This window comes from Cucurbita pepo, chromosome LG12, assembly GCF_002806865.2.
Source record: "Cucurbita pepo subsp. pepo cultivar mu-cu-16 chromosome LG12, ASM280686v2, whole genome shotgun sequence".
Classification (NCBI taxonomy): Eukaryota; Viridiplantae; Streptophyta; class Magnoliopsida; order Cucurbitales; family Cucurbitaceae; genus Cucurbita; species Cucurbita pepo.
The window spans coordinates 6,768,193-6,788,164 of NC_036649.1; the positions used below are offsets into that span (position 1 = coordinate 6,768,193).

General features: G+C 37.0%; 4 protein-coding genes across 5 annotated transcripts; 1 reads left to right on the plus strand and 3 right to left on the minus strand.

Moving 5' to 3' along the window:
• Window positions 1–369: 369 nt before the first annotated feature.
• LOC111806381 (pentatricopeptide repeat-containing protein At1g15510, chloroplastic) lies at window positions 370–3,503 on the minus strand. The gene has a single exon (XM_023691672.1). The coding sequence runs from the start codon at window positions 3,308–3,310 to the stop codon at window positions 674–676; it is 2,637 nt and encodes an 878-aa protein (XP_023547440.1). The 5' UTR covers window positions 3,311–3,503; the 3' UTR covers window positions 370–673.
• An 867-nt stretch (window positions 3,504–4,370) lies between these two features.
• On the minus strand, window positions 4,371–7,601 carry LOC111806620 (root phototropism protein 3-like). Its single transcript, XM_023691993.1, has 2 exons — window positions 6,384–7,601; window positions 4,371–5,009 (listed from the first exon to the last, which is right to left on the minus strand). The coding sequence occupies exons 1-2, from the start codon at window positions 7,140–7,142 to the stop codon at window positions 4,449–4,451; spliced, it is 1,320 nt and encodes a 439-aa protein (XP_023547761.1). The 5' UTR covers window positions 7,143–7,601; the 3' UTR covers window positions 4,371–4,448.
• Window positions 7,602–12,767: 5,166 nt separating this feature from the next.
• On the plus strand, window positions 12,768–16,426 carry LOC111807268. Of its 2 annotated transcripts, none has more exons than XM_023692914.1 (7): window positions 12,768–13,408; window positions 13,510–13,817; window positions 13,899–14,624; window positions 15,197–15,328; window positions 15,421–15,624; window positions 15,721–15,921; window positions 16,003–16,426. In XM_023692914.1, the coding sequence occupies exons 1-7, from the start codon at window positions 13,144–13,146 to the stop codon at window positions 16,129–16,131; spliced, it is 1,965 nt and encodes a 654-aa protein (XP_023548682.1). In that variant the 5' UTR covers window positions 12,768–13,143; the 3' UTR covers window positions 16,132–16,426. The 2 variants fall into 2 exon arrangements, with proteins under 2 accessions (XP_023548682.1, XP_023548683.1); XM_023692915.1 differs by having other exon boundaries at window positions 12,768–13,073.
• A 73-nt stretch (window positions 16,427–16,499) lies between these two features.
• Window positions 16,500–19,617, minus strand: LOC111807275 (probable histone H2A variant 3). The gene is made up of 2 exons (XM_023692933.1): window positions 19,370–19,617; window positions 16,500–17,029 (listed from the first exon to the last, which is right to left on the minus strand). Exons 1-2 carry the CDS (start codon window positions 19,475–19,477, stop codon window positions 16,733–16,735), a joined length of 405 nt encoding a protein of 134 aa, XP_023548701.1. The 5' UTR covers window positions 19,478–19,617; the 3' UTR covers window positions 16,500–16,732.
• Window positions 19,618–19,972: the final 355 nt, after the last annotated feature.

The following is a 19,972-nucleotide window of genomic DNA, read 5'->3' on the forward strand; positions in this document are numbered from 1 at the left end:
TTTTTTAACTGATCTCATTGATTTCAGGTTCATGGGGGCAAAAACTCGAGTTGACCCAATCTTGTTCTTTAATTTTTCACACTACTCATCTTTTAGTTTCAGTTCCAGCACCTCGCACACAAGATGACCTTAGTCCTCATTAGATGAGATGATTTCGCAGTTCACACGCAGGTAACCTCAATCCTCATAGATGAGACGACTTCACAATCAACACATAGACCTCCTCGCAGATGCGACACACCTCACTCGACATAGATGAGACGACTTCACAATCAACACAGACCACCTCGCAGATGCGACACACCTCACTCGACGCAGCACGTCCCCTTTGACATTAGTGAGTAGGAAGTGACAATGCTAAACTATGCATGACCATGGCAAATATGAGTATTTTCATTCTGTAATTTATCAAGTATTGACATGAATACTTCAGCTTGTTACTCTAATGGGGAATTTCATATAATGATATACTAAAGCTACATGGATTCCATTTTACATATTTCCTTCAGAGAGCTTACCTCAACGACGTCCATGGCCGCACCAGCATTTTCTTGTATCGTTTTCGATCGTTTTGTTCATACACTGTCCGAGCAACCAGGAAGTGATCGTCTGCTGTTCCGATGTCGTCGTTGCGCTATGAATGATTGATTATGTAGAATCCCAAAAAATAGTTTCATCCTGTACCAGGTTTTCCCCAATATCCCTCGTCTCCACACGAGCAGACTCCATCCTTGAAATGGTGATGCTCTTCGACATTCCTTACCGATATTTCTCTACGAACGATCCTCGAGATGAACTTTACCATGTCGTGACAGCTACGGCACATGTACATGTTCTTCGTCACCCAGATAGGCATCCCCGGGGCAGTATTGATCAACCCGAACGCAATGGCTTGCCTTTCGCTATGCCCGCAAAAAACGTCAGCTCTCGAAGATTCAACTTCACTACTGAAACTGCTCTTCAAATCTCCCAAACCAGCTTCCTTCATCTTGCTATAAAATCCATCCAAAACCCCATTAATTTCCTTTGACTGAGCGTGAAAATTGTCGCCGCTGAGAAAAGCATGAACTTTTCCATTTACTTCCACCCAACTGCAACCAGGATCTACCGCTAGTCCTCTTTCTCTCATTAGTGTTCTAACTTTTGAAACCTTCTCCCAGTTACCACATTCAGCATAGAAATTGCAGAGAAGAACATAATACCCGACACTTTTATCGTCCTTTTCGAATACACGTGACGCTGCAAGTTCTCCGAGCTGAACGCTTCTGTGAATTCTGCAAGCATTTAGCAAGGCTCCCCATATGGCTGCATCCGGCTCGATTGGCATATCCTGTATAAAATCATAAGCATCGTCCAATTGCCCAGCACGCCCGAGTAGATCGACCACACACGCATGATGTTTCAGGTTAGGAGTCAGATTATACTTGTTTTTCATTTCATTGAAGTACTCCAAACCTTCCATAACCATACCTGACCTGCTGCAGGCACATAATAGAGCAATAAAGGTAATCTCATCTGGGTTTATCTCTGATTCAAGCATCTCGTCGAATAGCTCGACAGCAAGCTTGCCTTGTCCCTGCTCGGCATAACCCGTAAGCAGTATATTCCACGCTGTCACGTCTTTCTTTTGCGAGTTAAATTGGTTTAGTGCAGGCACATTTCTTCCACATCTTACATACATGTCTAGAATAGCATTAGGTAAAAAGCCATCAAACCCAACACCAGTACGTAGAGCATGAGCATGAATCTCTTTTCCACGCATTAGAGCTCCTATTCGAGCACATGCCGATAGGATCGTTATCAGAGTTACAGAGTTTGGTTTCATTGATTCCTTCATCTGACGGAAGAAAAAAAGCGCCTCGAAACTTCGATTGTTAATTCGTAGACCAAGGATGAGTGAAGTCCAAGATATGACGTTCTTTCCCGAGATCTTGTGGAATACTTCTAAGGCCTTGTTGACGCATTTACACTTTGAGTACATATCAATGAGAGCATTTGAGACCATGACATGTGATATGAAGCCAGTCTTGATACTAATCCCATGAAGCCTTATGCCTAAATCCAAATGGCCTAAACAAGCACAAGCAGATAATACACTAACTAAAGTAATCCCATCCGCCATTACGCCCTCTAATGCCATCGTTTTGTAAGTTTCAACAGCCTTAAGAGGCAGCTTATGACTGTCATAACTCGCTATCATCGCCGTCCACGATACCACATCTTTCGACACCATTCGTGAAAAGACTTTCTCTGCTTCCCCCAAATGGCCAAGACTAGAATACATCTGAATCAAAGAATTGCTCATCGAAACATCATCCCCAAACTCGGATTTAACCACAACTCCATGGATTTCTCTCCCTAATCTCTGGTTACCAAGAAGCTCACAAGCAGATGCTAAACTAGTCATAGTTATCAAATCCGGATCGACTGAGAGCTCGCGCATCGTGAAAAACAATCTCAATCCTTCCAATCCCCCTCCATTTTCAAAGTACCCTGAAATCATAGCATTCCATGAAATCCTATCTCTCTTTGGCATTTTATCAAACAGTTTCCGTGCATTACTTAAGTCACCACATTTCACGTACATAGTGATTAAAGCATTACCCACATCTACATCCAACTCAAATCCAAACCTTATGACATGCGCATGAATCTCCTTGCCTCTAGCTATATCAGAAATGCAACCACAAGTTCTCAAAACAGAGGGAAATGTATATACATCAGGCCTAATTTCAGCCCACAACATTCTATGATACAGATTCAAAGCCTCATCAAAAAACCCCGCCTTAGCATATCCACCCAACAATACATTCCAAGAGAACACATCCCTCTCAGACATTTTACCGAACACATACCAGGCATCAGTTAAATTGCCAAACCTGACGAACATGCTCAATAAAGCATTGCCAAGCCGAACGCCCAAGCGAGATTTGGAGCTCAAAACACCTCCGTAGACTCGAGACCCTTCATCGGGCGCTCTTCTCCACTCACATAGCCTCAACAAAGCAATGTAAACATCTTCTTCCACCTCAATCCGGAGCTCTAGCATCGATTCCATACGTTTCATCGCTTGTTCTAGCTTCCCCAGAAGGCATAGTTGTTGTAATTCTAAGTTCTGAGTTTGATTGATGGTGGAATTAGAGACCGCGGCGCCTAGGACTGAGATTTCTTGAGATTTTCTTAGCGTTTGCTTGTGGGTTTGCAGGTTTTTGGAGAAGGATAGGGCTTTGAGATTGTAATTGTTGGAGATTTGGGGATTGGAACGGTCAAGATAGGTGAGAACATTAGAGGATTGAGCAAAAACCGCCATGGCCGGAGATACAGGGCATTGTTCTGGGGGGTTTTGAGAGGGGTTTAATGGTTAAAAAAGAGGGAATTTTGTGGGCTTGTAGTGGATAACGGCACGTCCAGCTTTGAACCCATTGATGATTAAACACACAAAATGTTGCTGATTTGTTTCCGATTGCCATTGATTACTGCACCTTAAGCTTTATCCAAAATATCTGAACGCAAGAAAATGGAAATTTTATAAAATTCAGAAATATCCTTTGCCGCAGTATTTATTTATTTATTTATTTATTTATTTATTTATTTATTTTTCGGTCTGAAATTAGAATATCCTTTGTTTATTACTTTTTTTTAATCACCATTTCTTTTTAACTTTAAATAAATTAATAAAAATAACTCTAAATTTCTCTCAAAATTCATTTTAATCTTAAAAAAGAATCAATAATATTTTCATATTTTTAATAAATCATTTTTTTTATTTTCAAATTACCTACGATCTTAAAAAAAATTCAGAAACCTATTATAAATGTTTGAGCATCAAATGAGTCGAGGTGATACATATTGAATGTCATTATGTATGTTTACCAAAATACATACGCACTATCCTAAGAACTGAAATTAATGATCAGGTATTCATGTGTAGATCATTATGCTATGTCTGAAACTTAGAATATGTTTATGATGTATGCGCTTATACAGAGATAATTAGGGGTTCACTAATTAATTTCTAATTCTGAACCTAACTCAATTGCCACGGTCTAATAACCATGACTATGATATTTTATGACTTATAATTGTACCCTGTGAAGACTACTGTAAAATTTGTCAGTTAGCTTCTTATAGTGAGTTCGTCACGAGAGGTAGAAGTCCACAGTTGTACTTTACGAGTGGATTATGATTATTGTTCATATATGTGAGTTATGCAGTTATACAGGGACAATATGGGTTAGCTAACTAACCCATCGATGGTTCGGCGTCCAAATAACTATATAACTTGCATATGGTAACTCAACTCGTGGACACGTGTGAAATAAAGAAAGTGAAAATATTAGTATTATAGTAAATAATAATAATAATAATAATAATAATAATAATAATAATGCATAAAAATTGGAAGAGAGTGTTAGGTTAGATTACATTAGATAAAAGAAAACGCATTTTCAAGACATAGATTTCCTCCATGTCTTGTTGGGCGTCCTACGTTTGACCAACTTGGCTTTAATGTCCACCGGCGTGTGTCCCCCAAACCCCGCCGCCGCCGCCGCCGCATCCTCCACCACATCTCCGCCGCGGGCATCAAGTTTGTCCGTCTCCTCGGCGTTCTTAAACCCAAACCTCCTCCACTTGAAAAACCCCCTCTTCTTCTCGGACAGCCTCTCCATTTGAGCCTGCATTAGATTGCACTGGTTCTGCAGCCTCAGCACCGTGTCTTTGAGCCTCTTAATCTCCATCTGTTGGGCTGTTGTTTCTCTCTTGGATTGGCACCTGGTGGGGAGGTGGTCGAGGGGGGTGGAGGGGCTCCGTGCTCCGCCGATATAGCCGCTCCAGTCGGGGTGGCGGTAGTTGAGTTTGGTGTGGTCGGAGAAGAGGACTTGGATTAGAGCTCGGACTGGGAGGCGCTCGTTTTGAGCTGCGTGGAGTGATGCCTCTGTTGATAGCTTCCTGCTGTCCATTACTCTGCATACACTCTTCCTTTCTTGCTTTGATACATTCGGATGTGCCTGAGATGCACATAATGCATATATAATCATTTCCTTCCTCCATCTCAACTTTAAAATAATTCTCATTTCTTTCTTAAAATATTTATCATCATTCACGTATTCATCATTTAACGGTTAAAAAATCTCGTATTAATAAAAGTATATGGAATCGCTAAAGTTTAGAGATATCTATTTAACTTTCAAGAGATATGGATTATATTTCTAGTTATTTAACTTTCAAGAGATATGGATTATATTTCTAGTCACCGTTCCTATCCCAATCTCATACTAATCTATGACCCATCTCACTCATTTTATTTATTTTTATTTATTGATTTACTTACTTATTTAATAAAATAAATAAATAAAATTGAGATATTAAAGATTATCTTATAATATTTAAACTTGGGTTTTTAAGAATTATATTCGACCCACTCTATTTATAATATTTTATATTTTTTTAATTAAAATAGTAATTATCATTAAAAAAATGGCTTGAAACAAAACCATTTTTTAAATATATATATTAATAAAAATACCTATTAAAGTATTTAGACATGCTTCTAAATTTTAAAAAAATTTAATAATAATATTAAACTATAAAAAAGGGTCTTAAAAATATTTTTATGTTTAGTTTTAGTGTTAATATTTTATTTCAAATATCTTAAAATATAATCTTAAACTTTAAAACATTAATACTTCAAATTAAAAAAAAAATTAAAATACCATTTATTTTTAATATTTTATTTAAAAAATACTCATAAAATATTAATGTCGTTTACTTAAAAAAAATCTTAACGTTATTATATGGATGAAAGTAGTCTATTAGCACTTCATAGATTATTTCCAAAAAATTTAATATTACTTTTAATAGTTTATGAGTATTTTTTAAACATATATTGACCGTAATAATATTTTTTTGAAAAAATTTAAAATTTTAAAATTTGGAGGATATTTTTAAATAACTTTTTAAGAATTAAAGTATTATGTTTTTCTCTCCTCCTTATTTCTTTCCCTTTTTTACCCCTTCTAGAATAAACCTTTTATTATTATTATTATTATTTTAGTTTCAGTATCAAAATATCATCTCTACCTTTTTAAATTACAAATCTAATTTTTATTATTTTAAGCTATGAAAGTTTTTTATTAAATATAAAATTTATTTATATTTATATTTAATAAATCAGTTCATTTTTTGAAAATAATTGAATAGAAAAAATTAAAAGTTTAGAAATTTTACTTTATTTTTTAAAATTTTGATTTGTTAGCCATGTGTTTAAATAAATGGGTATTATTATTAGTTTTAAAAAATGCAATATTATTTATAAAAATAATTTTGAATATTTTATTATGTAGTTAATTAAAAGAGCGTACAAAAAGAGAAAGAAGCCTTACTTTGAGATAGGTATCAATGGCTCGGTAGAGCCCATCGTCGGAGGCTCGAGAATGGCTTGGTAGAGCACCGGCGAGCTCAACGAACTCCGGCAACCCCAAATTGGAATCCATTGCCGCCTCCGCAAGGTAACAGTCCACCAACTTCGCCACCTTAACCAAGGCGGCGCCGCTCCTAACGCCGTCATCCAAGCTCACAAACCTCTTCACAAGTCGAATAACCAATTCCACATCCAAAACCGTTCCACACGTATGATTAAACGACGGAATCATGACCTCCTTCAACGACGCCTGATCTAACTGCCAAGTAATCCTCTTCTCCAGCTCCACCCTGTACGGCGGCTCTACTCCCACCATATTCGCCGTCCGGAGAAGCCTCAGCAAAAAATTACACGGAATCAAATCCCGCTCCGGCGGCAATACTCCAACCAACGTCTCAACGAAGAATCTCTTCTTCATCCAGGAATTGGTGATAGTTTCCGGCGATTCCTGAAAATCGGTGGAATTAGTGAAATTCAACCAGGAATTGTGTGAATCGAGAGGCTCGTCGGAGAGATCCGGAAGCCATTTGGAAGCGTAATGCGTTATGAGAGAGGCGACTAAATCGGATCGAACGCCTTTGGCGTTGATTCCGGCTAGGGTTTTGACGAAGTAATCGATGTCGAGGATGGTGGAATCGTCGAACCAGAAACAGTGATCGGAATCCCCAAATTGGGGGGGGATTACGGCGGAATCTTGCGGCGGAGATTGGTGGTTGTTCATAATGAAGTGGAATCGGAATCAGAATTGGAACTGGAATTGGGGAAAACAGAGCAGGTGATAAGAGAGGAAGGAGAAGACAAAGATTATAAATGCAGAGAATATGGTGAGTTCATCCAATTGGCAGATCATATTTGATATCATCCATCCCCTTCAAATTTATACCTTATACTTCATATCATCCATCCCCTTCAATTTGTATGCACCGAAAACGACCGGGACCCATACCAGCCAAACCTAGATGTAAGAGCTCAAGCCCACCGATAGCAGATATGGTCAGTTTTCTCTTTAAGCATCCCCCAAGGTTTTAAAAACGTGTCTGATAGAGAGAGGTATCCACCCACTTATAAACCATGTTTATTTCCCCTCTCCAACCGATGTAGAATCTCCTCCTCCTAACCATCTTTCTCTCAAACAAAATACACTCTAGAGCGTCTCCTAAGCCCTTGAATAACCCCTTAATCAAAGCTCGACTTTTCCCTAAAACCGCAAACAAAATACACCCTTTGTTTAATAGTTCGAGTTACATTTGGCTCTAATACATAGTAGAGATGTCTATTTACTCCACTACCGGCCGAATTAAGAACAGAGGATCCCGGGCTTTTTGGATTTAAAGTTTAAAAAATATTTTGATAATTGATTTATTAGTAAATGATTAAATTAACTTTAATTGCCATTATTAAACAAACAACTAATTTCATAACTACTTTATTCTTTTATCTATTTTTCAACATCCACTATGGGCTTTAACTACTTCAATGAAGCCCACTTAAACATGGGCCGTATTGGACCAGATGAGCCCATATTGTTGAAATTTTCAAATATAGAATAATTAATAATTTCCCAACTTGAGAAAATAACATTTTTTTAAAATCCCTAATTATAGTCAAATCAATGATTAAGGAAGTTGATTAGCACCAATAATGCGTTTAATTATCATAAAGAAATTTTAATTTTATTATTTAAATAATTTAAAACATTACCAATTTGATTGGTCAATTTAAACATTAATATTTTTCTTTGGGCTTCCACAAAAGACATCATGCTAATGGAGATAGTATTCCTCATTTATAAACCCATGATCTTCCACTAAATTAACCAATGTGGGACTCCCTCCTAATAATCCTCAACAATCCTTCTCTCGAACATAGTATACTATCAGCCTCACCTGAGGCTTATGGAGCTCTCGAATAGCTTCCCTAAATCGAGGCTCGACTCCTTTCTCTGGAGTTTTTGAACAAAGTACACGCTCACAATTCTTAATATTATTTTTTATTTTTTATTTTTTTATTTAGAGAGAGAGAGAAATGGGGAGTGAAGGGATCCAAATTGGAGGGTGGGAAGACAGAAAGGCAAGGGGAAAAGGTTAGAAAAAATGGCAATGGTGGCTGTAAAGGCTGTGGGTTTGAGGGACCATTTGTACTACTAATTATGCAAACCCTTCAACACAACTTGCCTGCATCTCTATCTTTTCACCCTTTTTCTTTTTACCTTCTCATTCACAAACCAAACCGCTCTCCACTCGACATGCCACGTGAAAATTCACAGCTACATCACGACACTGATTTTAAAAAAATAGTACTCGAGCTCGAGAAAAGATTTTTCGTACATTCTATCACTCAATATTGTGTTTTATACTTATATATCTAGTGTCATAATTGTGTAAGTCATTAGCTTTCGAGTTTTAAATCTCGAGTATTATGTTTTGAGATGGGTTAGGTATGAGCATGGTAATGTCGTGTCGGATTATGAATCAAATTAGGCACGTTTAACGTTGATTGTGTGGGTAATGAGGGAATCTTCCGAATTGGTAAGTTGAATGGAAGAGAGGAAGAAGACGAGAAAGAGAATCCGATTCCCGTTCCCAAATAAAATTGTTGTGAGAAAAAAACAATTTGGTATTGAGAGAATAGGTTTGGGAAAGAGAATATAATTAGTTGAAGGCCCTTTTGATTGACCATTTTGTCTCGTTTTGTTTATATCATTTAGGGTTTCAAAAAAAAAATCTTCGAGAAAATAAAAATCAAGTTAATCGATTTGGTTGGGTTAATTTTTTTTTTTTTTTTTTTTTTAATATTTGGGTTCGGTTGGATTGGATTCTTCGTGAAAACAAAAACCCAGTTCAATTCGAGAATTGGAGCTTTGTTGTTGACCCGAATCAGACTCAAATAATATTACATTACAAGTTAAGGGTTTTTTTTTTTTTTTTTTNTTTTTTTTTTTTTTTTTTTTTTTTTTTTTTTTTTTTTTTTTTTTTTTTTTATTTGTCTCCTGCGTTGTGTCTCTCGGCTATCTTCGTTCCTCTCAAGTCTGTCTCTCTGTCATTGACCCTCATCTCTCGTCCCTCTAGTTTCTATCAATTTGTCGATGCCTCTTACCCAACTAGCTATGGCTCTAGTTCTTCCCTTTCTATTCCTCGAACCACCTCGTTCTCCATTTCAACCACCACGTCTACCTCTTCCTCGATGGTAGGCTCTCTCTCCCTTGACTCTCTGTGTACCATTATCAATTAATCAACTCAATCCACCTTGTCAAATATGTCAGCATGGTTTGGCATATTAATAATTAAAATTACTAACAAATGTCACAATTTTGACCGTAGGTAAAAATATAATATGTAATTAATCCACGTGGGATGTTGGTATTGGATGAAACCAAAAGTAACCGTTAGTTAATTAATTAATTTAAACACATGGCTGCTTATGGAATGGCGCTATGACCGGCATCCCAATAAAAATGATCATAGTAAAAAAAAAATTAATTCGACATTGACTAATATTTATTAATTACCCAATTAACTTATAATCCACAAATTAATTATTATTATTATTATAGTTTCATTTTTCTAAAAAATATATATATATATATATATATATTTAAAATTCAAATAATTTTGTCAGAAATTAGATCCTGATTTATAAGGATTTGAGCTCTTGCTTTGAAATTTTGTCTATGTCCTTGGAATTTGGTCTTTGACATTTTGTATTTTATCTCATTAAATTATGTGAATTGTTTTAAAATCTTGTAATAAAAAACATTTTTTTTCCTTTAATTAAAAAAAAATCCGTAACGACTCATGCCCAAGATTAAGATTAAGATCAAGATTCGGAATCGTACCAGCATCCCTTGCAAGATGGTCACATTAATTACTATTCATTTCCAATAGTGAAAACTATCCCCCATCAACTAACACAAGTCATTTCAGCATGTTTTGTCTTCACTCACATGTATCTTAGTAAAATTTCTAATAAGTCACGCCCCACATATAATTTCTCTAAACAAAACACGTTTATCCTCAAGATTGCTTTCATTCAAATGTGGTCTCGGTTCATTTATGTACCTTTTGTTTACCCAGGTGTCAATGTATACGGGTTGAGTTGGTTAGGTTGGTGACTCGAGAAACCCAACCCAATCTTCTATTTTTGTTGGGTTTTCAAGTTATTAACATCAGTTCAAATATCAAATATTTAGAAGTCAGAACACACTATTAACATCAGTTAGAAAACACTAAACATTCTTAATTTTTTTTTAGTAGGGTTGAGTTGTAACCGTACTGTTGGGTTCGTCGGGTTGACTCTATAAAAAAAATGTCAACCTCCGAACTGAATCGTTTTTTTTTTTTTTTCTAATTTTTAATCAAAGTTAAATATAAAAAAAAATAATGGATATAAACATGTTTATATTAGAAAAATGAGAGTATGATGTGAAATGATGGAGAAATGAAAAGAAAAAGAAAAGAGCATAAAAACAATAATATATAGAAAGAAGGTGAAAAAGGTAATTACTTTATTGGGCAATTAAAAAGTAATGATGAGTAGTTTAACGCATGCCATTACAAAGGACAGAAAAGTAAAAAAGAAAAAAAAGGATACACACTACATTACACGTTTTAGGCTGACAATAACCAAACCCTAGCTGTCCCCATCCCTTTGCTTTTCCTTTTTCCTTCCAAATTTCCAATTTTGCCCTTCAAATCTATACCCGACAATATCTGTTAGTACTAAGCTTAAGCTATTAGAAATGGTATCAGAGTTACACACCGCGTGGTGTCCCAGCGAGAACGCTGGACCCTAGATAGAGTTTACTTAGGTGTGGAAACTTCTCCATAGGAGTCGCGTTTTAAAACCGTGAGATTAACGGCGATACGTAACAGGTTAAAGTGAACAAAAATTGTTAGCGGTGGGCTTGAATTGTTGTGAGACTGACGATAATACAGGCCCAAGCAAACAATATCGTTTAAGGGTGAGTTTGGACAGTTATACTTTCAATCCATTAATTATTATTTCAAAATTTAAAATCAAATATCTATATTTGGTATTAGATGATTAATGTTATTAAAATTTTATATAAATAAAATATTGATGGTGTTAAAACAAGTTTTTAGTAAATAAGTAATTTAATAAAATTTAAAATCAAAATAAATAAATAAATTATAGTAATTTTATAAATTAAGATCAATAAATTATTGAAATTAAAAGATAGTGTAATCAAAATTTTATATAAATCAATAATATATTTTTTTAATTCTCATAATTACTTCTAATAACTTAATTACATTAATTAATTTTAGATTAAATAAAAAAATTAAGTTAATGTCCCTTTATTATGTTAAATTTTTATTAATTAATAAGCATATTAAAAAAGAAACATAAATAATCGATTTTTTTTTAAAAAAATGATATTAAATAATAATAATAATAATAATTAGTTTTTAAATTGAAATATATATTTAAAATTATATGATTGGATTGCAGGTGGGGGGGAGCGAGAGGTTTTATTTTTGGTGTTGTCTTTATTAAAAAAAAAAAAAAAAAAAAAGGAATAATAAGCATGCCCCCGTGGCCCCCACCAGTGACAGCCTGTACATGAATTTCCACGTGGTACCCAAAATACAAATAACCCAACCAACCACCGATATGGGCCCCACCTCCTGACTCTCTGCACTCTGTCCCTCCCCATCTGACGTGACCATACTGACTCGGGTATCTTTCTTCCATTTTTTTTATTTCAAAAAAAATAAATAAATAATAATAATAATAATGGAAAATCAATTTTTTAATGTTTTAATATTTCCCGACAATAATCTCCCAATCAGCCCCTCACCGTTTAACGGTCGTGTTCTCGGGGATCTCGCTTGCCTGCTTTACCCCTATATTTACCTTTATATTTATTATTCTCCAATGTATTTATTATGTCTTCCTCTAAAAAAAAAAAAAATAAATAAATAAATAAGACTCTGTTGTATTATTTAATAACAATTATTTGTGTAAGATGGTAATTATTATTATTTTTAAACAAGAAAAAAATCATTTATTGAGCGTTATAAATTAAATTAGAATTTTAATAATGAAGGGCCCACGTCCAATTTGTCCAAAAAATAAAAGGGTATTTTAGTAAAACGGTGCCAGGGTGGACATTGGATTTATTACTTTATTATTATTATTATAGAAATTTGTTTTTTTTAATATATATATATCTGTCCTATGATCCCTCACGATGCTTACGAAGAATTTAATTTTCAAAATATTATTTTAAATTTTAAAAAAAGAAATTATAATATATATATATTTTTGAATAATGAGAGAGAGAAGAGATGGAATTCAAAAGAGAACATTATTCCGAAAACGCTCACGAAGAAGACAGGAGATTTTTTTTTTTTTTTTTTTTTTTTTTTTTTGGGGATTTGAAATCTCCATTAATCCATTGATCTTTACCTGTGAGAGAAGAATCGATTTGAAGCTCTAGCCGTTGTCCATCTATGGCGTTCTTATTGGCTTTCACCCGAATTTTCCGGCTTCTTTGAGACTATTAATCTTTTCCTTTTCAAGTTGACGCCGCCGGGAAATGGCCGATAAGCCGCCGCCTGCAGATGGGTTGTTAATTCCTCCGCCGCTGCTGGCTAGGGTTTCACTGTGTTCTCGGAATCCTATATAGGTTTGTTGTTGTTGTTGCTTGTTATCCGATTAATCGGAGGGATTTTTGGAGCATTTTAGGGCTTTTTTTTATGGCGAAGGGTGGGTTTTTTGTTGAGAAGATTCGGAGATGTGTGAGGACGGTGTTCTTCATGGTGGCGATGTTGGCGTCACTACTCGTGTCGTCGTTGCCGGTTCTTGTGGCCATTGGAGACATGTTGGTGCCTTGTATTTTGATCTCAAGCTTTACCTGTGTTAAGTGCTATGGCTTCAAACAGCATTTGCATCGATATGCTTTCAAAAGTTCTTTGACTGATATCCCTTTCGTTTCGATGATCAGATCTATCATTATTATCTGTATGATCCTGCCATTTTCCCTTCAATTTGTTGAGAAATTAGGAATAATTTTGCGTCAATTCGATTATCATGTTCTTAATGTTTCTGATGTTTGATCGCAGGTGTTTATTCAATGTGTGATGGCCCTACGCTTTCAAATGGTCCTTATCTTGGAACAGTGACGTTATGTTCCTTTATCTCCATTCTTGTTCTTTCCATCAAGGTTTGTGTATTTACAGTAAATTCCCAAATCGAGGCTGAAGCTTCATCTTCACCCTCGAGGCAGAGGCTTCACTTAAAGAAATCATGGGGGATGCCAGTTTTGTTCCTATCTTCAGTAGCCTTTGCCCTCGGACATACGGTGGTGGCATACAGAACAAGCTGCAGGGCACGTAGAAAGCTTCTATTGCATCGAGTTGACCCAGAAGCTGTAAGTTTGAGTCATGTTCATTCCTGTTTCATAAACTTGTTGTTGAGCCTGCTGTTGTAAACATCCTATATGATTTGGCAGGCCCTTTCTTGCAAAAATGTATTCTCTGGTTACCAGAAGATTCCTAGATCTCCCACTCCTTCTGGATCGAAAACCCCAAAAAGTGACAGTGAAATCAAGAGGAAAGTTTCAGGCAATGCCCGGGATGAGAGTGAACTGCCGGTTAGATTACTTGCTGATATAGATAGTTTGTTCTTCATATGTCAAGGGCTTACCATTCATTACAAGATCAGCTTGCCCAGGTCGCCACCGCGGTCGCTGTCCTCGGCTGCATTTCTTGAACCTGGTTATAGTAGCAACTCTCCAAAGAAGGCCATGGGGAGGCCAGTTGTTGATAGGCATCCATTTACTGTCTTGTCTAAAAACCAACACAATTTCCATAGGAGCTATAGCAATCAGTTTCATAGTTCATCTCTCTATGATCCATTATTGGATGGCTCTGCAACAAATTGTCCTGTTCTTTGTGATGAGATTCCAGTGATAAGTTTGGATGATGTTGAAGAAGAGGAATTGAGCAAAGTTAGCTTAGATGGGAACTTGGAGAATAACGGGCAATTCGGTATCGTCTTGGTGCACGGTTTTGGAGGAGGAGTGTTCTCATGGAGACATGTGATGGGGGTGCTTGCAAGGCAGACGGGTTTCACAGTTGCTGCTTATGATCGGCCTGGTTGGGGATTAACCTCAAGGCTCCGTGCTGAAGACTGGGAAGAAAAAGAATTGCCCAATCCCTACAAGCTTGAAAGTCAGGTAACTAACTTCATGCATTCATTTCTTTTTTTCCTTTTGGCTTGTGATTGATTTTCGTACTCTGCATGCTTCTTTCTGGTAGAGCTGTAGAGCTACTGCTTTTGATTAGCACGTTTTATCTTGTTTTCTGACCTACTACTGTCTTCAGCAGTGAAGGAAAAAGGTCTACAATTGAATCTTAAAACTTAAATCTCGTTGTAGTTCTTGAACGTTCATACTCATAAGAAGATATCATTGCAATCCTCACCATTAATTATTCATTAATCATATTTAGCAAGAACCGAATTCATTCGGAAATCCAACATGATTATTACACAAGGCTTCAAATACTTGTGTGCATAGCTATTTATTGACTAGGTAAATTGTGAGATCCCATATCAGTTGGGGAGGAGAATGAAGCATTCTTTATAGGAGTGTGGAAACCTCCTTCTAGCAGACGCGTTTTAAAAACCTTGAGAGGAATCCCGAAAGGGAAAGTCCAAAAAAGACAATAACTGCTAGCAGTGGAGGACGTAGTCATTTGAATGTATCTGTTGTTGGTTTGAATGGAATTGTAATGAATGGTTTTTCAGGTGGAGCTATTGCTTGCATTTTGCTCAGAAATGGGATTTTCTTCAGTGGTGCTTGTGGGTCACGACGATGGAGGATTGCTCGCTCTCAAGGCTGCGCAAAGGCTTCAAGAATCACCAATAAACTCATTCAATGTAAGATTTCTTTAAAAGTGAATACTGTTGGGGAGGCTATTGATTAGTTCTTCTTGGCTTTTGTGAATGGGAATGTTGATATTATTATGCAGGTTTCCATTAAAGGGGTGGTATTGCTGAGTGTGAGCTTATCAAGAGAAGTGGTTCCTGGGTTTGCAAGGATTTTGCTGAGAACATCATTGGGGAAGAAGCACCTGGTTCGGCCTCTGCTGCGCACTGAAATAACTCAAGTCGTGAACCGACGTGCTTGGTACGATGCTACCAAGCTAACATCTGAGGTCTTAAATCTCTATAAGGTAACATTGCTACGGATCCTTTGCACCACCTTCATTTAGATTTTCTCCTCTTTAGACTACTAACATGGTGTGTTTTCTGCTTCTGAATGGAAGCAGAAAGCGTTGTGTGTGGAAGGGTGGGATGAAGCACTGCACGAGATAGCGAGATTATCACACGAGACCGTACTCTCTCCCCAAAATGCTGAAGCTTTGGTAAAGTCTCTTGAAGAGATGCCTGTGCTCGTGGTCGGTGGCGTTGAGGATGCTCTCGTCTCTCTCAACTCTTCTCAAGTTATGGCTTCCAAACTCCCGAATTCGGTATGCCCCGCTCTCTCTATACTCTCTGTACTCCATTGTTTTTCTTTCAATGCATCAACAAAGATTGTTATTACAACGCAGAGACTGATAACAATATCTGGATGCGGACATCTTCCACACGAGGAATGCCCGAGCGCCTTACTTGCTGCACTCTCACCCTTCATCACCAGAATTCTTTTGCATAAGCCTCACTCCCACACCCCTCAATAGAAACACAATTTTAGGTTAACAAAAAATGGATAGACAAAACACCCTTCTTTATTCTTCTTCCCCTTGTTCAAGAGTATCACCTCCACCACCCACAAGACAATTGGCAAAAAGGTCATTTCTTTGGGTGAGTATCAGTTTTTGAGGCTGCTTTCCAGAAAGTCCTAAAGGCTTTGTTGTATGTAGTAGAGAAGACTGTTATTTCCCACTCAGTGTTGTGGAGATAACCTCATAAATTGTAAATCTTTGTTCTTAGATCAGATTTTCCAAAACTCTCAATGAAGGAAACTTTTCCAAACTGTCTTCACTTAATCCCTTATCTTCTTCTTCCAGCAATGAATTGGGCAGATGTTATGTTAAGTAAGTAGACAAATAATGTGAGTCGTCAATTACATTGGCAGTGTCGATCGAAGTCGAAGCAACCCGAAGTCAGAAATGACTAAAAATAAAAGGGATTTCCCATTCTTTAACCTTACAAAACGAGAAATATCTTCTCCCCTTGCTACTAAATTGGACCAGACAGTGACAGGACTGAGCATATGACAATGACACAACCACTCAACTAAGCTGTAAGATGAAAAATAAAAAGGCATACTAATAATCTCTATTCCTTGGAGGATTTGTTAATGAGTGACTTGTGGATGTGGGGGATGACTCCTCCGCCAGCAATGGTTCCTTTAATGAGTGTGTCCAGTTCTTCATCTCCTCTTATTGCGAGCTGCAGATGCCTTGGTGTTATACGCTTCACCTTCAGATCCTTGCTAGCATTTCCGGCCAGCTCCAACACCTCTGCAGTCAGGTACTCCAAGATAGCTGCTGTGTATACGGCTGCTGTAGCCCCAACTCGTCCATTTGCGGCAACCCTTGTCTTTAGTTGCCGGTGAACCCTTCCCACTGGAAACTGTATCATCCATCCAACACCATACCCAACAATGAGAAAAAAGTGAATTTTAATAAGAGGACCCCAACAAAGCATTTCAAATCCTGCTAACCTTCACTGAAAATACTAAAAAGTCATCTCAAGAACACTTTCAGCAGTTATGCCTTATGATTGTTAAATTTGGTGGCAAAATTTTGGCAATATACTAATGCAAAGCAGAAGAAACTATCAACAATATTGAAAAGAAAACCTCAAAACCGCAATGTACACGGAAAATGACAAGCTGGTAGTAGTTCAGAAGATATACAGCAAGAAGGGCTTAGAGAATTCAGGCACCTACAAGCGCACCAGTTTCTACTTGCAAACTTATCAAACACCACATCTTCATCTTTACCAGTGACATTTTTTTTATTCTCCCAGTCTATCGTAAGTGGTATACTGATCAGACGGAAAAAAATTGATTTAAGAAGAAAACAAAGGGAAAGCAAGAAAAAATGAGTGGCAAAACTCAGTAAAGGAATAACAAGATAGATATAGTATATATGTAGCATGCAACGCTAGCTCCTTCCTAATTGGAGTGTGACATTACCAGCAAAACAGAACGAGAGCCTCAACAGGAACGAAGAAAGAGACTCCTCATTGATGTAGTAGAAAACATACAAGAATCTAATATTCCCTCACAATGAGTTCATAGAAAAGCACTATCTGAGTCAACATGACCGTGGTTTTCACTCTAACAATTCCTAAACAGACACTACAAAGGCAGGAAATAGCCCAGGGGTTGGGACTCCTTATTTACGCGATACTGATGTGATGATTATTCAGTAGCTTGAAAACAAGAAGTTCAGGGAAGAAAGGGCTGTACATGCTCAAGACCCTTCAAGAGGCACTTGATTATCAACCTACCGAAAGTAAGTTGAAATTCCCAGACTTATCCAATCTCCGAAATTCTTACATCTGGATAATGCTATACATGAAAGCCTAAGGGTGAAGAAAGGATGGGTGAGTCATCAATTATAAAATTCCACGTCAAGTGAAGTTTATATTTTTCGAACACTGAATTCCAATTCCAAGTTGAACCAGGTCCAAAGGAGTGGGAGACAATTTTCTCCATCAAGATATAGACTTTCCCATTCAAAATTCCTGATAATATTTTCAATCTACTTCGAAAGATGAAGCAGTGTAGAAGAATATTGAATAAAACAGCTTGCATCTCCAATCTATTTCGAAAGATACAAGTCTCGATTCCCATAGCTTTCCACAGCTTCGTCAGCCGCTAGGTTCACACATATTCCGATCACTCCCAAGAGGTCATTTAGCGAAGAAAAAATGTAGCATGAAAGACTTGTAATATGTTCTATGCCAGCAATTACTGCCGAAGAAAAAGTAGCCCCATCCCCTAATCTAACAAAATTTCTGCAAAACATTGAACATACTCTAAAATCCTCTTAATACTTGACTTCATTACCTCTTTCTATGTACTACTGTTACTTGTTACTGGACGACTAACCAATTCCTCAAAAAAAAAACAAAGAAAAACAGACGTGTCTTGTAATAGTTCAACAGACACTATTTAGACCTTGACCTTCCACATCTAATTGAGAGAAAGCTTGTGTTCTACACTATAAAATCCACCACATTTTCTAATACCATGACACATACGTTGTCTACATACAATCCATGTCCCACCCTTATTTTGAATGAACACAAAAGCTTAAACCAAAGAGGAGCTACAAAACAAAGAAGAAAAAGACAGCCCAGAGGGAAGTATGAGCTAATACCCACTACCAATGTTATGAACTTATAAGTGCAACAACATCAGACTAAGTCTAACAAGGTTCTTTTTTTTCCACAACGTTCATTAGCGCAGGACAATTTCTCCAACCACCGAAGAACATTGACAAACCGAGACTCTCGAAAGAATCAGGCTTAAAGGAGGATCACAGAATCACATTCAAAATACTAAAAACCCAAAGGCATGCACCTACTTCTAACATCAAAGAGAAGGACTTCGAGCTACACCTCTAGAGATTCTCAAACGAACACCTCCTAAATATTCAACAACAGACGATCTCATACAGACGAAACTAACTTAAAACTCACCATACTCATCAAAAGAGACGAAAATAAGAATCAAGTACAAACAAATATAAACTTCGAAACACGAAAATTTAAAACAACTCCACTCCAAATGTCTAAACACAGAGGCTTGAAAACCTTGAAACGCGTCTAAATTGGAAAATTTATGCGTTTGAAATTGACAGACATGGACCTCAAACAAGCAGCATAAATACAGATCCATACAAGAGGCACCAAAAGGATGATAGAATACAAGTGTTGAAGTGTATAAAAGAGGTAAACCTGGAGACCAGCGCGGGAAGAGCGAGAGACAGGTTTCTTTTTATCTTTGTCCTTGTTGTTGGAGGCAGATTTGCCCATTATCAGACCCTTGGCTCCCTTCCCCGACATTTTTGCAGCCCAAAAATTAGGGTTCCTCTCGCTTTCAGTGAAGAAGGAGTTTGGAAGACGGATCAATGGAAGAGAAAGAGCAGGAAACCGATAAGGGGCGCGACGGCGAGCGAGGGAGNCACTACTGTTTCCCCAACCCCCCCTCGATAGCTCCACGAAGACTTCGAGATTCAGTTTCTCTTACCCGATTTTACCAAAATACCCTTCTCTTTTCCCGATATTACTTCCCCCTACCTTGTTTTCAGTCCCGCTCCCTTTTTCCAAAATAAATGCTATATTTTAATTATTTATTTATTTTTTAAATTATCCTTGAAAATAAATGCCTCAAAATTTTACAACCTCCCTTATAATTAATTTTTTAAAAAAGGGTAGCGGTAACCGTCTAACCCCGTTACTGGTAGATATTATCCACTTTGATCTGTTACATATCGTCGTTAGCCTCACAGCTTTAAAACGCGTCTGTTATAAAAAGGTTACTGGACAGTGTGAGGCACT